This window comes from Pongo pygmaeus, chromosome 4 (assembly GCF_028885625.2).
Source record: "Pongo pygmaeus isolate AG05252 chromosome 4, NHGRI_mPonPyg2-v2.0_pri, whole genome shotgun sequence".
NCBI classification, from domain to species: Eukaryota; Metazoa; Chordata; class Mammalia; order Primates; family Hominidae; genus Pongo; species Pongo pygmaeus.
In genome coordinates this window covers 144,390,097-144,405,953 of record NC_072377.2, presented here as the reverse complement: position 1 = coordinate 144,405,953, position 15,857 = coordinate 144,390,097, and the positions used below count along the sequence as shown (strand labels likewise).

At 50.4% G+C, this 15,857-nt stretch overlaps 1 protein-coding gene across 5 annotated transcripts in view; it reads left to right on the top strand.

Annotated features, from left to right (window-relative positions):
- NRG2 (neuregulin 2) overlaps positions 1 to 15,857 on the top strand; it is a 200,874-nt gene that overhangs the window by 156,097 nt on the left and 28,920 nt on the right. For all 5 annotated transcript variants that reach the window (XM_054488431.2, XM_054488429.2, XM_054488430.2 and 2 more), the window contains exons 2-3: positions 3,825 to 3,996; positions 10,395 to 10,513. In XM_054488431.2, coding sequence (XP_054344406.1) covers positions 3,825 to 3,996; positions 10,395 to 10,513 — 291 coding nt within the window. The remainder of the gene's footprint in view (positions 1 to 3,824; positions 3,997 to 10,394; positions 10,514 to 15,857) is intronic.

Genomic DNA, 15,857 nt, shown 5'->3' with positions numbered 1-15,857 from the left:
AGGCCCTCTGAATTAGGGCCATGCCTACTGTTTCTGGGAACAGTCTCTATGTAACACGTCCCCCTAGCCCATCACCATCACCACTAAGCAGTGGCCACAGGCTCAGTGCATAATATAGCACTGGAACTCATGTCAGGAACCAAGGTGGTAGAGTAACCCCTGCTTCCTCCCACCAGCTGCCACCGCCATCCCCCACTGTCTTGTTGGGAGGGAAGTGGCTCATGGTGGTGGAGACAGGCAGTTCCCTTGTCTCTGAGTTGCAAGAAAAGTCAACACACTCCAAGTGGGGTAAGGGGAAACTTTAGCACCTGAGAAGAGCTCTCTGTGTTGTGTCCCCAGTTCATAAGAAAGGAGAAGGGACTAGTTGGAAGTCACCACTTGACCAAGAGGTTAGATCATCACCAGGTTCAACCCAAACTTAGTGCAAAGCCACCTGTGCATATGTGTTCAGTTTGTAACCAGTCATTGAGCTATACACTTATAATATGTGCACTTTCCTGAATGTATGTTACATTTCCGAAAATAAAGGAACACACCTGAAGAGCCCTTTAGAACCCACAACCCGAACCCACACTCACAGCTTCTGCTTCAGAATGCCTAGGATATGTCCCAGGTACCTGACCTGTAAAGCTTCCCATGTGATTCCGATTAGCATCCAGGGTTAAGACCTAACATAAGCAATGACTGAGGACTCCAGAGCAGATGCAGGAGGGAAGGAGGTGGGTAAGGGAAGGAAGATAAGGCAGGATTTCAGTCACGCTTAGAATAATGAAGTTCCAAAAAGTCCAACAGATTGTTAGATTGAGGCACACAGAATCTCTGGGTGCCAAAAAAAAAAACAAAAAAAAAAACAAAAAAAAAAGAAAGAAAGAAAAGAAAAGAAAAAAAAGAAGAAGAAGAAGAACCAGCAATATAAAAAAAAGCAGGTAACTGAGGGGAAAAAAACTTTGTAGCAAAAGGTTACTAGCCTTAATATTTATAAAAAGCTCTTACAAATCACTAGGATGAGCACTCAATAGAAAAACAGACTGCGTGCATGAACAGGCAATTCAAAAAGAAGAAATACAATGGGCCAATACACTTATGAAAAATGTTCAGCCTCATCAGTAATCAAATAAATGCAAATTAAAACAACAAAGAGACGTTATCTTTTGCCTAGCTAATTGGCAAAGATTAAAGACATGATAATACCTCGTGTTGGTGAGTGTGTGGAAAAAACAGGCACTGTCATTCACTGGGGGGAGCACAAATTGGTGCAACCTTTCCAAAGGGCAATTTGGCAATATACAAAGCTGAGGAAGATTGCGTACCCTCTGACGCAGCAATTCCACTTTTAGGAAGATCGCCTTAGGAAATAATTGTGAATAATAATAATAATAGCTAACCTTTGTTAAATGCTCTCTATGTGCCAGGCTGTACATGCATTGTCTCATATAATCCTCACAGCCATCATCCCAAGAGGTAAGAGCTATTATTTATCTCCTGTATTTTACAGCTGAGGAAGTTGAGGCGCAAATGAATGAAGTTAATTCTTGGACACAAATCTAATAAGTAGCAAAGTCTGGATTGAAAGCCAGACAGCCTGAGTCTAGAGCCATCCTCCCCCATACAGCAGTATACATGGGGTGCGTGCAAAGATAAAGCTGCAAGGATGTTGTTTTGGGGTTGTTTGTAATGGGAAGGTGGAGGGGGCATGCTAAATGTTCCACACAGGAATCAGTTACATAAGTGATGATACACCCATACAGGGACATTATGCGACCATGAAAAATGATGCTGTAAGAAAAACTGAGTGTGTGAATACTCGGAGGGGGGCAGGATTTGTATATGCATAAAATATTTCTGAAAGGAGGTCAAAGGAACCGATAAGATTGATTATCTCCTAGAAAGACAACTGTGTGGTTGTGGCCAGAAGTTAGAGAGAGACTTGTTTTTTAAGCCATATACCCCTTTTCACTTCTTGAATTTTGAATCATGTTAATATCTGTCAAAATATATGTTTATATATATATATTCAATGGAATCATTGTTGAAATATATATATACACAAATAAATACACATATAAGTTATAGAATTTTTCCACATAACTTTCATTTCCTTGAAATGCTACCAAGAGTTCCAAGAAAAAAGGTTTCAAGGCCCTCACTTAGAGAACGATACTGAAGTTGATAGATACTTCTTTAATTATGCTTAACCCACATGCTCTCCAAACCCATTTTCCCATGGAACCCTCTTCTCAAGTAATATCTGTTTTCATCTCTCCAGATACTCCTGCTTATAGAATTCACTTTGGGAAATGCTATTATTAATATTTAACACCCAGGCAAATGGGTTACATTGTTTCATTAAATGAAAGAATACATAGAGCCTGGCACATAGAGAGAATTTAACAAAGGTTAGCTATTATTGTTATTATTATCCACAAATGGCATTGATTCCATTTTGTTTAAAAATGAGGGGAGGTATTATTTATGGGTATGGAGACAAAGGATGGTTTTGTTTTCTTCTTTTTTCACCCCTCTGTATTTTTTAATTTTCTAAAATGAACAAAATTATTTTACGAGAATCATTGCGTAAGCCTACGTCATACATTTTTAAAGGCTTCCTTTCTGTGCTTCCTCTGTGCCCTGTGCCCCTCTCATCTACTCCCTGCGTATACGCAGCAGCTCAGGGTGAAGTTCAATGAGAGGACCCCTGTTCTAGCCAGGCCCTCTTGCCTGCCTTTCTCCAGAGCCAGCTCTGGCCCATTGTCAGCGCTCTGAGCTGCTAGGGAAACGACCAATGGCCGAGACAGGGCCAGTCAGTTCCCAGACAACTCCCTGGCTCCAACAGACCCTCCCTTCTGCTACTGAAAGGTTTTTAACCATCTCACGGAGAGAAATGAGACCACAAAATCAGACACCATCCTGCTACCAGCCTAACATGTGGCAAATCTTGATACCTGAGCTTTGGTCGCAGCTCTGTGGCTGCCTGGCTATGTGGCTTCAGGCAAGTTTCTTCACCTCTCTGAGTCTCATCTGCACCATCAGTGTCAGTATGACACTGCCTCACAAAGGTCAGGGACCAAACGAGAGCCTGCATGAAGGCTTTGTGTATCCTGTAAGGGACTATCCCACTGGAAATTGTTATACACCTCAGCACGAGCACTGGCTTAGCCTCACCTTCCTGAGAACAGAGTACTTTCTCTTTTGGGGGGGGTGTGTGTGTGTGTGTGTGTTTTGTTTTGTTTTGTATTTTGGTGGTGGGGAGAGGAGCAAGGAAGTGAAGCATGGGAGACTGGGGCATGCGGAAATAGAATGGCATTTAAGAAAAATGGGGACAGCCTCTCAGCTTGGCATTTGCAGTTTTGCATCCGTGATTGGGCCTGAGCCCACCAGTACAGCCCCATGGCTTGTTACCCATGATTTTAGATCCTGAGCACTGATGTCAAGGAGATCTGTGTTTGAATCCCAGTTCCATCATCTGCCCTTAGGGAGGTGACTTCACCATTCTGAGCCTCCGTTTCCCCATCTGTAAGTGGGTTTAACCATTGCTGTGAGCTCATGGGGTTATTGTGAAGGTTTCATAAGCTAATGTAAAGCTTCATACCATTCAAGGCATGAAGGAAACTCTCCATAAGTTATAACTACATTGATGTCATCACAGACTCACTGTAAATGCTTATTGAATTGAACTAGGAAATGACACCAGGAGGGATGGCTCTCAGGATCACTCCTCCCTTTCCCAGTTCCAGCCCAAAGACAGTGGCCCTTACTCTCCACTACTCATGCTTGGCACTGCCCCTACCACCACCGTGCTCACCTACCTGCCTTGTAACCCACAGCCACCCGGCCCAAGTTGAAGAAGATGAAGAGCCAGACGGGACAGGTGGGTGAGAAGCAATCGCTGAAGTGTGAGGCAGCAGCCGGTAATCCCCAGCCTTCCTACCGTTGGTTCAAGGATGGCAAGGAGCTCAACCGCAGCCGAGACATTCGCATCAAATATGGCAATGGCAGGTAAGCAATATCCAGCCTGTCCTCCGTCCAACCAGCTGCCCTCCCTCCTCTCGAGAAGGAGTGGCCTGAACTGGGCAGAGGCCAGGGCTGTGCCCCCAGACTCACCCATGGAACCAGTCCCAGCCCCTCTCCAAACTCCCCTTCCTTGCCACTCCCAGCCTTCTTCCTGCAGCTCGGGGACCCTCTGGTCATGGTGGCCCAGGGTCTTGCAGACCACAGACAAGAATTAAGCCTTTAACTTCTCTAGATAGTTGAAGGCAATTTGACTGTCACAGTCAGCTTGATCAGTGGAAGACCCTGCTCATCTCTAAAACTTCTTGAAAGACCTGCTGCAGCGTCTGAAAGCCCCATCATTTGGCAATCTTTGGTGAAAGACCCTTACTCCAGAATGCCTCTGGGAGGTCACACATGATGGGCTGGTTTCTCAGCTTAGCAAGCTGTCAGTTGTCACAGAGCTAGGTAAGAGAAAAGGGAGCAACACTTTGATTGGTGTTGGAGAACTCTGTTCCTCAGACAGTTTCCCCCTAAAACATGAGAATTGTCTTTAATCCTGAATCAGTGCTCCAGGGAAGTGAATCAGAGAAGTTCCCTGAGTCTCCAGGCTAATGGAAGATGGTCTGTCTTCCATCTTGGGTGGGTCACGCAGGGGGCTTCTGGCACCAGAGAAGCTGGTAGTCCAAGGCAGCCCACCACCTCTCTCCTGCCTCTCAAGCAGAAGCAAGGGGGAAAACCCCTGCCTGCCAGCTAAACAGGCATTCTACATGATGTCTGCTCTGTTGGCTCCGGGGACCTAGTGGCCTTCCCTCTCTGGCTGAGGAGCTCCCAAACCTTTTCTACCCTCCCTCCCAGAGTAGCTTACAACCACTCCCTTCCTGGCTGTCATTTTCCTCCTCACCACCCCACCACACACACAAAATGCAAATTAGGATGGTTTTAGAGCACACCAGCCTGCCCACAACAAAAAGTGGTAGGAGGCCAGGGCTGGGCAGGCTGCTTGGGTTTGCCATGTGGGGCTGGATGTCCATGCCCTACCTCTGGCCCTCAGACTCTGGAATCTGTAAAAGAGGATGAAGGAGTCAGGGGACTGGGAGTTACTTCCAGTTCTCTGATTCTCCTTCCAAGAATGGGGAGCAGAAGTAGAACTGATCACTCAAGAAAATGATCCTGGCAGAAAACAGAATGTAATTAAGGAAGAGTTTGGCTTAGATCAAAGGTTTGTGGCTGAAAGAATGCCGCTTCCTAAGGAACTTGCTATGGCCAGTGGCGAGTAGGGGGTTCTATATGTCCCTTGTCTACAGCATTGGCAAGAAGCTCTGGCTGCCCACCCAGCCCACCTTCTGAGACCACCCCACCCCTTCTCACTGCCTTCCAAGGCTGGTTCCAAGCTGGAGAGAATGGGCAGGCTTCTTGGAGCTGGGGCAGTTGGGTCCCATCTCCCTCCTATCCTTTCTTTCTAGAAGATGGTTTCTCCCCTACTTCACTGCAGTGATGAAAGTCAGGACAGCCCCCCTTTCCCTCCTCATGGCTCCCAAACATGTCTACAACCTGCCTATCATCATCCCACCCTACCTGGTGCCACACATTCATACTCACCCTCCCTCCCGCACATTCCCCCCCACTACACACACACACCCACAGAGCCCTGGTACCACCAACTCACTCCTTTCTCTGGTAACTTCAGCTTTCTCTCCCTACCAACAAACCCACGCCCGTGACTTTTTTCCTCAAATGCTGTCCCTCCACACTGCTGCTCCCCTGGCCCTCCAGCGGTTGCCCCATCTCACTTCCGCCCTCCACCACCATATGAAGTCACTGAGGGAGCTAGCCTCATGCCCACTGACTGCACACTCTCATCCTCCACTCACTCTTTGACCTGCTGGAATCTGCCCTTCAATTACATCCCAACCTCTCGACGGCTGTGGTCCCGGAGAAACCCCAGTTATCTCTGGACTTCCTGGCTCAGGCCTCCAGGCCTCTAGGCCTCTCAGCAGCCTCGGCATGGGAATACCTGCTCCCCGGGCCCTGTGGTGCTCCTCCTGATCCTGCTGTGAATCTGGACACTGTCTCTTAGTTGCCATCAATGCTGGAACTTTCCTGAGCTTTGGGCCTCACTATTTTCTTTCCTTCCTTTCCACCTGTGGGTGATTTTACCTTCTCCTGTTGCTTTAAGAATCTGAGACCCCAAGTCTCCATATCCAGACACGATGGCTTTTTTACCTGAGCTCCAGACCCATGCTGCCAGAGAGACACTAGATACCACACCTGAGATGCCTCACAGACATTTCTGATTCTGAATGCCCAATCTGGCCTCTCCCCTGCCTGTTGTAGTCCTTTCTCTCCCTCATGTGTTCCCCTCTCACCTGTGGCTCAGCCAGACTCTCTGCTGCTCAACCCCTGACCCCTTGTCGTCTGCCCAGGGGGTCGTGCCTCTTTCCCTCCTCCTGCACATTTCTTATCTGGCCTCCCTGCCTCGAGCCTTCCTCCTCTGTCCCACTCTTGGCCACTCCCCACCTTTTCTGGACCACAGGCCCCTCTGAGAATTCATTTCTGAATCTAACATATCTGTATTGAGTATCAACTATGTGCCAGGCACTCTGCTAGAGGCTCAGGATATGTCAGTGAACAAAACAAAACTTACCTTCATGAGTCTCTAGTCTAGCTTCTACTATAGAATCTGGTAGACGCCTTGTCCTTTTCTTCAGGAAAAAAAAATGTGGCTTATGTACCCAGTTTGTTTGTAATTCTAGAGGTCCACAGAGTCACTGACCCCTGTGAGTGCCTGACGGGAAATGATCTTTCTAACAGGAATATCTATTCAATCATCCGTTCAAGACAGAGCTTGAGAGCCTACTGCATGCCAGGTACAGCCCTGGGGCTCTTCCGACTCCTCTTCCTGGCCTACAAGTCACTGCCATGCAGGTTCCTCACACTGCCACACTCTCGGCCGCTGGTCTTTCCTTTCGTGGCTCTGGACTTGGGCCCAGGCTGTTCCCTATGCTGGCAGCCTTCCTCCCCTCGCTTGTCCCTGGCAAGGCTCTCCAAGGCCCAGCTTAACTGTCATCTCTCTGGGACACCTTCCTAAGCCCTCTAGGCAGCTCTCATTGTCCCCTCCGATGGTGCCTTAGACATGGCTTCATTGCTTTGTGGAGGGATCTGTCTCTCCTTCCAGCATGAGAGAGCCTCAAAGCCTGGATCCCTGTACCCAGATACCCCCTTCTCCCCTATAGGACCTGACAGAGAGTGCTACACTGAGGGCTGAACTGATGAGAATCTTGCAGGACTAGCCCCCCTCTCCTGGGTGTGGAGTCCCACTGGGACTGGGCAGGAGACCTTTTGGATAGTTGTAGCCTTCTCAACCAGTTACTGCCCTGGTTAAGCCTCAGTTTCATCTGAAGAATCCAGAAACAGGGACTGGTCTTCTCCTCCTGGGTATTATGGAACCCCTAAGAATCTAAAGTGTGCCCCCTGCCCCCTACCTTTCAGGGCCCTGCCCCATTTGCTGCATCTGGAAACTTCCCTGTTCTCCCTGTTCTGCCGCTGGGCTCTCAGCAGTGAGTTGTCAGTGGTGGAGGAGTGGGCCATGATACAGAACTTCTGACTCCCTGCGACCAAGGCGCTCTCGGAGTGACTTAGAGAGAACGGCCACCTGCACACACTACCCATCGTACACTACACACCTCACCTAGTAGAGGGGCCAGGGGCAGCGGCAGGAGTCTGCTTTCTGGCAAAATGTTCTCTGTCCTGTCTGCCCACACAACAGCTGGCTCCCCTACCTCCTGGCACTCTCCCTGCTCAGGCCGCACTCTGTCTGGGCATCTCTGTTGACCTGTAGAGACCCCTCCTCAGAGGGTGCTGTCTGTCTCTGTGCCCACTGCACTGAAACATCTCACCCAAGCCTGCCGGTGCCAGGAGCAAACTGCCCCCCCAAACCCTGGGCACGGGGCCTTCCCTGCAGAATCGCATGTTCCCTTGTTTATGAGGGGCAGGCTGGAACAGGCCCCTTGAGCAGGCAGGGGGCGGGGGGATAGGTGCTGAGGAAAATGTGGAGGACACAGCTGCCCAGATCCCGTCCCTGCCAGCAGAGAACCAGCTGGGGAGGTGGGGGAGGGGGGAGGGCGTGATCACCATCTCAGGGCAAGCCTGGGTCAGCATGTGATGGAACACCAGGAGCAGAGCACAGCACCCGGCCTGCCAGGGAGACAGGAGAGTCCTGGATCCTCAGGCTTCCACCTGGAGCTGGGAATGAGGAGGGAGAAGGTGGTGACTCCAGTTCCTGCAGGGGCTGAGAAACCCTCAGAGCCCTGCCCCTTAGCCGGGACCCAGAGCCCCGTGTGCATCTCTGGGGCCGGCTTCTATGAAACCATCAGACAGCTGCTAACCTAGGACATCTGCAGCAAGCCTCAGGGTCATTGTCTCTGTCCCCCGCCTCTTTCTTGTTCCTCAGAAGGAAGGGGCACTCCTAGAGCCCTGTGCCTCCCTTCTCCAGGTCTCACATGCCTGCATGTGGGGAATCCTTCCTTAACATTCTGCCACATCCTGCTACATATGATGCTGTATAAGGGAAGCGCCTCTGAATTCCAGGGGGCTGACAAGGAGAATCTGGCTCTGAGTCCCTTGTGCATCAACACCCCCACCCCCGGACCCTCAGGCGATCCCCCTTCCCTGCTAATCTGGTGTGTGCACAGGGAAGTGAGAGAAGCCATACCCTGGGGAAGCTGGAGTTTGTGGCGTCTAATTTGGCTGGAGCAGGGAAAGAGATGCTGTCTTAGTCAGAGGGGCCTCCCGGGCTCTCTTTAATGAAGGGAACAAACTATAATTGACAGAAGAGGGTTGTGGGCCGGCACCAGGCCAAGGAGACAGAGACCAGCTTGAGCCAGGAAGAATATGGTGTAGTTAAGCAGCTCTCAACACAGCATCAGCAAGGACATCACCACAGCAATTGGGTCTATAGACAAGACCACCTTGTAGCACCCTTGTTTGGAGGACCTTGGGGTAAGGATGCCTGGGAAGAGGCTCCCCATCAGAGGTGGAGACAGCCCAGGTAGGGATTGTGGGCCAGTTTGCATCTCCTTGACCCTGGCCCAGCCTATCTGCTTGCCTCTTCTCAGCCTCCTTACCCCATCAGCTCCATAGCTCAGTTTTACATCCCCTAGGCTCAGGGCAATGATAGCTCTACTGCCCTCCCTCGTGTTCTCCCACCTCTCCAGTCCACTACACGTAGGCTGGAAATCTGGCTTTTTAATTCAGCACTAAAAAGAGGAGGCGATCATACCATGTACAGAAATTACCATGTTACTTCTTGCTTCCTCCTGGGGGCCAGACTGGGGTCCCAGGCTTTATCCAGAGCTCATGCTGGCCCTTGGAGGCAGAGGAAGGGGTGAGGGATGTGAACAGGCCCTTGCAGAGCCTAAGCACCCTGGGGTAGGTGCAGGGAAACTCTGAGAAGGAAGGAGAGGTTTGGCTGGGGCTTCAGAAAGAAGAGGGGGACCAAGGCCAGGTGCCCTGGAGTCACAGTACTGGGGGGATCCGCCCACTCCTGGCCACACAGTTCTCAGCATGCAGGGACTAGGTGCAAAGCTTCAGGGCTAGCCCCAGCTTTTCTCAGAGATAGCCCATGTCCTCATGAACTGCAGCTCCTGGCATACCTCTGCCTTTGCCTTGCCGAGTGCCCTTGGGCAAGTCAGGAAGTCCCTGTAGGACTCAGTTTTCCCTTCTGTAAGAAGAGAACACCCAGGTTGGCCCTGAGGATCAACTTCAGGATCTTTTTGTTCCCCAAGGTGTACAAGCTCCTGGCACACAGGAAGTGCCCAGTAAACATTTGTTGAATGAATGAATGAAACAAAAACCCCTTGGAGAAGCCACAGAGTGCCCCTTAGTGGCAGCGCTGATTTTGAGAACAAGGGAGAGCCCCAGGTTTGGACTAGGAGTCTGGGCACCATCACCATGGGAATCCGTCAGGACAGCTGCCCTCCCGGGTATCTGGGAACAGGTCTTGCATACCCAGAATGACAGGTTGCCACTTCCCAGGAGAGGCAGAGGCAGCTGGGAATGAGGGAGGTGGCCACGTGACTTCCTACAGGGCCTGGCTTTACTCCCCCAGAAGAATGTTGCGATGGTCCAGCCCTAGAAGAGCGGATGTGAGAGATCATAGATTTAGGACATGTGAGCAGCCACTAGTCCTGCCCTGTGTTGTCCTAAGGGCCCAAGGCTCCCTGCAGCTGCAGGGACTCCGTGCCCCACCTGGACTCCAGAAATTTCTGGGCGGAGGGAATCTCCTTCCCATCTAAGCTGCAGGGCCACTGTGGCTCTGTGGAGAGAGGCAACTGCTGGGTGACTGCTGGGGAGCCGCAGCCGGCCCTGGCTCACGCCTCTCCCCCTTTTATCCCCTCCCTAACCAGAAAGAACTCACGACTACAGTTCAACAAGGTGAAGGTGGAGGACGCTGGGGAGTATGTCTGCGAGGCCGAGAACATCCTGGGGAAGGACACCGTCCGGGGCCGGCTTTACGTCAACAGCGGTAGGTGGGCCCGGACAGAGGGAAGGGTCCTAGAGGGGTTTGGCAGGGCGGGCCAGTGGCCCCCCAGCCCTTGGAGCCTGCATGTGATCCATCTCGCACTCAACTCCCCTCCCTCCTGCTGCTGCCATATCAAGCCCTAGATCTCAGCCGATTCAGAGAAATGCAGTCGAAGCATAAATGTTTAGCTTTGTTATCTGGGCCTGGAAGAGCCGCCAGCTCTCATTTTAAATACCCTGAAAACGAAATATTTTGAAATCAAGAGGTGGGGGTGGGGGAAGGATGTTTTTAGAAGGCAATTATAGGAGGCTGGGCTGCCAGGAGTGGGGCTGCAGGGAGAGGCAGGCCTGGGCCATGTGCGAGCTGACTGCCTATTGCCTGTTGCTTTGCTGGGCACCTGAGCGCAGGCAGCCATCTCCACTGGGCCATGGGTGGGCAGCTTGGATGCCTGGGGCCCCTGATGGCAGCCTCTGTTCAGGGAGGGCAAACTCCTCCCAGACAGGCCATCCTCACTCCTTGAAGTCTTGCAAGGTCAGGACCTCACGGCACCTCTTACCTTCTCGTCTCTACAGTGGCAGACCCAGCCTCAGGGTAGAGGCTGCCTTCCTGCTGCACTGCCCTCTCAGGCCCTGGTTCTTTCCCTTGACTGGGAGATTGCCTCTCCGCCAAAACTGCCTGTCCTCAGGCAGTGCCCTCTCCACTCTAGCTTGAGTACCTTAAATCCCACAGATCACTCTCCTCCCCACAACACATACAGACTGAGTGTGCCATGTGGCTACCTGTTTATTGGGGTTCACTTCCAGTCCTGCTCATCACAGAATATAATCCTGTATCTGTCATTACCTGCCTCTATTTCCACCAGACAGCCTCCCAATATGCCCTAAACCTAACATCGTCTAAAAGACGACTTGGAACACTCTCTGCCCTATGACCCTCAGACAAAAACCTAGTTCAGACCCTGTCTCCCTGTCCTGGTGAGGGACACCCCATCCTCCCAGCCCCTTGTGCTCCTTTGTCTCCCTTGCCACTGTGTCTAATAAGTCTGAGTCTCCATGTCCCTGCCAGTCTTCTTTCTGGATCTTTCTCACACCTGCCTCTTCTGCTCTAACTATACCTCAAGGGTAACCCTGGCTTGGGTTTCATCCCTAGTCACCTGAACCAGAGCAGCGGCCTCCTAAGATGCTTTTATCCAGTCATGTTCCCCACCCCATAGAACTACAGAACAGGGACTTTGTTCTCAACACCCTGGCCTAAGTGATCTTTCCAACCTAACTTCCGTCAGTCCCCTGTCCATTCCATTCTTACTCTTGCTCCTGTGCCATCCTGACTCGTAGGATGGGTCAAGACAGTTTCTCTCACTATGTGTTGGCCTCATTCTTTCCTACTGTAAAATGGGCCTCTCCCATGTTTGGGGAGTAGGGTGGAAAGAGGAGGCCATGGCTTCATCTCTTCCTTCTTGACCATCCCAACCCACTGCAGCGTCTCTCCCAGCTATAGGGCTCCACTCCTGGGCCACTCCTTGGCCAACCATGCTCTGATGGCATCTCTTGAATTCTAGCCTTTGATTAGCCTTCAACTCTCATGCTATTGCTGAACTTTCTCTGTGGGCGTGGCCACCCCAGTGAATCTGTGAGCCTCAGGAGAGGGGAGAACAGGGAGGATGGTTTCTCCTGGAAGTTACAATCATAGCCAGTATTTATTGAGCCAAGCTCCACATTATCCCGTGAACCCATACTCAAAGCCAGGATATATTTTATAAATAATAAGAAGCTCAGAGAGATTAAATATTTCACCTGAAGTCAAACACCTAGTTAATGATAGAGCTGTACGATGTAAAAGTAGTTGGCAAACACTTAGTCTCTGAGCTCTGTGGGGCTATGTCTAGTCTGTCTACCACCCTAGCCTCAGGGTCTAGCACAGCACCTGGCTCACAGTGGGTGCCTGGTAAATATTATATAAGAGAAATTATAACCTGCTCCAAGGTCTTTACTGCCAGCAGGGAGGGTGTCTGAGCTCCTACTTCTCTCATCTTATCCCAAGTTTGGGAAAGTGGGATGTGTCTGGGGTCTAACACCTGCAACCTCTGCTATAGTGGTCAGACATTCTCAGATCCACTTTGGATTTGGGGCCTTCCTATTTTATTAGTCAAGACTTTCTTGACTAGAATTAATTTAAACCTATCTTAAGGGATTTATTTATTGGCTTATAAAACTGGTAAGTTCAGAGGTGGAACTGGCCCCAGGCATGACAGAATCTAAGAACTCAGAGGAAGGGTCCAAGAACTCATAGGATGGCTCAAGACAGTTTCTCTCACTATGTGTTGACCTCATTCTTTCCTACTGTAAAATGGGCCTCTCTCATGTTTGGGGAGTGGGGTGGGAAGAGGAGGCCATGGTCTCAGACAGCTCCAGATCTACCCCATCCCAGCCCACCACCCGGAGAAAAGGGTGTCCATAAGTACAGTCACAAGGATGGATTCTGATTGACCCTGCCAGGTCATGTGGCCCACTTGACCAGTCACTGTGCTTGGAAGGTGGGGCCATCTTTGCCTGGCCTGTCTGTGTGTGCACAGGGGCTACTGAGAGGCAGAGCACTGTGAGTGATGGCCTGGTCAGAACTCCATGGAAAAGCACTTCCCTGGAGGGATGCTGTTAGCAGAGAAAGCGGGAGTGGCTGCTGTGCAGAAAACTGAAGGAGTGCCCTCTCTCTTGCACAGGGCTTGGGGCTTGTGGCCAGAGGTGGTGAGACCCCTCAGATAAGCTGCAGTCCCCTCCCACACATGGACTCCTCTCAGCTCTCAGCAGGCCATGCTCTGATCAGTTTAGGAACCAGACAATGGCACCTTTGGGCGGGGCACTGAGGGCATATCTGGAATCCCAGCTTCCTGCAGCCTTCTTGCCTTTTGACCCTCCAGGGCAGCGGCAGGGTGGAGCAGGGGAAAGAGTTTGGAGATTTGGTCTCGTCCAAGCTCTATGTCATGCAACCCTGAGTAAGTCACTTCACCCCACCAGTCTTCGGTTTTCCCGTTGTGGGGCTGAACTAGATGATCTTTAAGCCCCCTTCCCTCTAAAATTCGGGGATTCTGAGTTTGATGCTGAAGCTGACATCCTGTGCACCTAACCAGTACACACACACACAAACACATACCACACCACTTCTGCTGCCATGTGCAGTCCATGGCAGGCAAGAGCCTACCCTTGAACAGGGGAACAGGGCCACTGCTGGGGACCAGGAGGCCCCTGCTGGGGATGTTTTCCCAGGCAGAGATGCCCAGGCTCCTTGTTTATCCACGGAACCCATGAGACCTGCAGCAACCACACCCTGTGGTCTGCCCCCTCTGACTCATCCCAAGGTGGGTTGGTTTGGCCCGCCCAGGCCGAAGGGAAACCAGGGCTACAGGGATAGGGCAGCTAGAAGAGGGTACAGGGAGGCCATCGGGGAGCAGCAGGCTGCTCGGGGGGCATCACTTTGGCTCTTGAGTGGCTACTGCTCTGTTCAGGTGGAGCCCAGGGCTCCTTCCACAAATTAGAGTAGGCTTTCCTTGTAGTCAGAGCTCTGCCAGCTCACAAGAGGCTCCTGCCTTCCTGAACTGGCGGGCAGGAGGAGTCGGCAGGAAGTTTGCGGTGCTAACACAATAGCTTGGTCCAACCCACTTCTGAGTTAGAGAAACAGATGTCTCATCCCAGGTGAAAGGAAGCTTGGGAATGTCCTGAGGTGGCTGTACCAGCCCCTGATGTCAGGCTTTGCCCCAGAGGACAGGCAGGTTTGACCTGGGGTGTCATAGGACCATGGAAGCCCTGGAGAGGCCTCTGGGCCAGTCTCTTACCTGGAGTCTCGCAAAAGCTGGCTGTTTAAAAACACACACACACGCAGGTGCACATTCATGTCAGTCACGCATTCAGAAGCGCTTATTCAACAAGATCTTGCTCTGAGCTCTGGGGAGTCACAGTCTTGGCCCCCAAGAAAGTCCCTCAAATGGCAGGAAACTAAAACCCGAACTCTAAAAGGTCTGCCTTTTCTAACAAACGAGAGGAAGGTAGGCAATTTATCAAAGGGAAAGGGGCCTCGATGGATAAAGGGGCACTCGACCTGAGTCTTGAAGGACAAGCAGAAGTTTTCTCCATGAGCAAAGGTGAAAAGCAGCTGCATTTGCAGGCAGCCGGGGATGCATCTCCACAGCAGCAGCTCCCACCCTGCCACTGTCACTCTTCAGGGTCCCTGATAAACTCACACCAAGACACTAACGGTTCATCAAAACTTCCTGGGCTTACCCCTCCTGGGCCCTTTTTTAAATTAATTTTTTGAGATATAATTTATATACCATAAAATTCACCCTTTTAAAGTATACAATTCGTGGTTTTTAGTATATTCGCAAAGTTATATAACCATCACCACTAATTTCAGGACATTTTGTCACCCCAAAAAGAAACCCCATGCCCTTTAGCAGCCACTCCCATTTCTCCCTCTCTCCAGCCCTGGCAACCACTAATTCTGGACATTTCATATAAATAGAATCATACAATATGTGGCCTTTTGTGACTGTCTTCTTCTACTTAACATAATGTTTTCAAGGTTCATCCATGTTGTAGCATGGATCAGTACTCCATTCCTTTTTATGGCTAAATACTATTTCGCTGTATAGACATACTTTTATTTATCCACTCATAAGTTTGGATTCTTGGGTCATTTGGATTGTTTCCACATTTTGGCTGTTATTAATAATGCTGCTGTGGACATCTGGGCACAAGTTTTTGTGTGAGCATAGGTTTTCAATCTCTTGGGGATACACCTAGGAGTGGAATTTCTGGAGCACATGATGACCATATTTAATTTTTAAAGGAACTCCCAGACTGCTTTCCAAAGCAGCTATGCTATTTTACATTCCCACCAGCAATGCATACGGGTTCCAATTTCTCCATATCCTCACCACCACGCTATTATCCTTCTTTTCGATTCTGGCCATCCTAGTGAAAGTGGTATCTCAGAGTGTGTGCGTGTGTGTATGTTTTATAGAGATGGGGTCTTGCTACATTGCCCAGGCTGGTCTTGAACTCCTGGTCTCAAGTGATCTTCCTGCCTTGGTCTCCCAAAAGTGCTAGGATTACAGGGGTGAGCCAGCCATGGGCTTGGCCTCATTGTGGCTTTGATTTTCATTCCCCTAATGACCTTTTTGGAATGTTTGCATTTAAAGGAGACAGTCCTTTAATCTACCAAAAAGATATCATTATCAGCCAACAATACCAGACTAGTCCCTGGGCACTTTTTTTCCCCCAAAGAATAAGATATTTATTTTCTCATTCATTCATTCAGTAAATATTTGTTAAGCACCTGTTGTGTGCCAGGCACC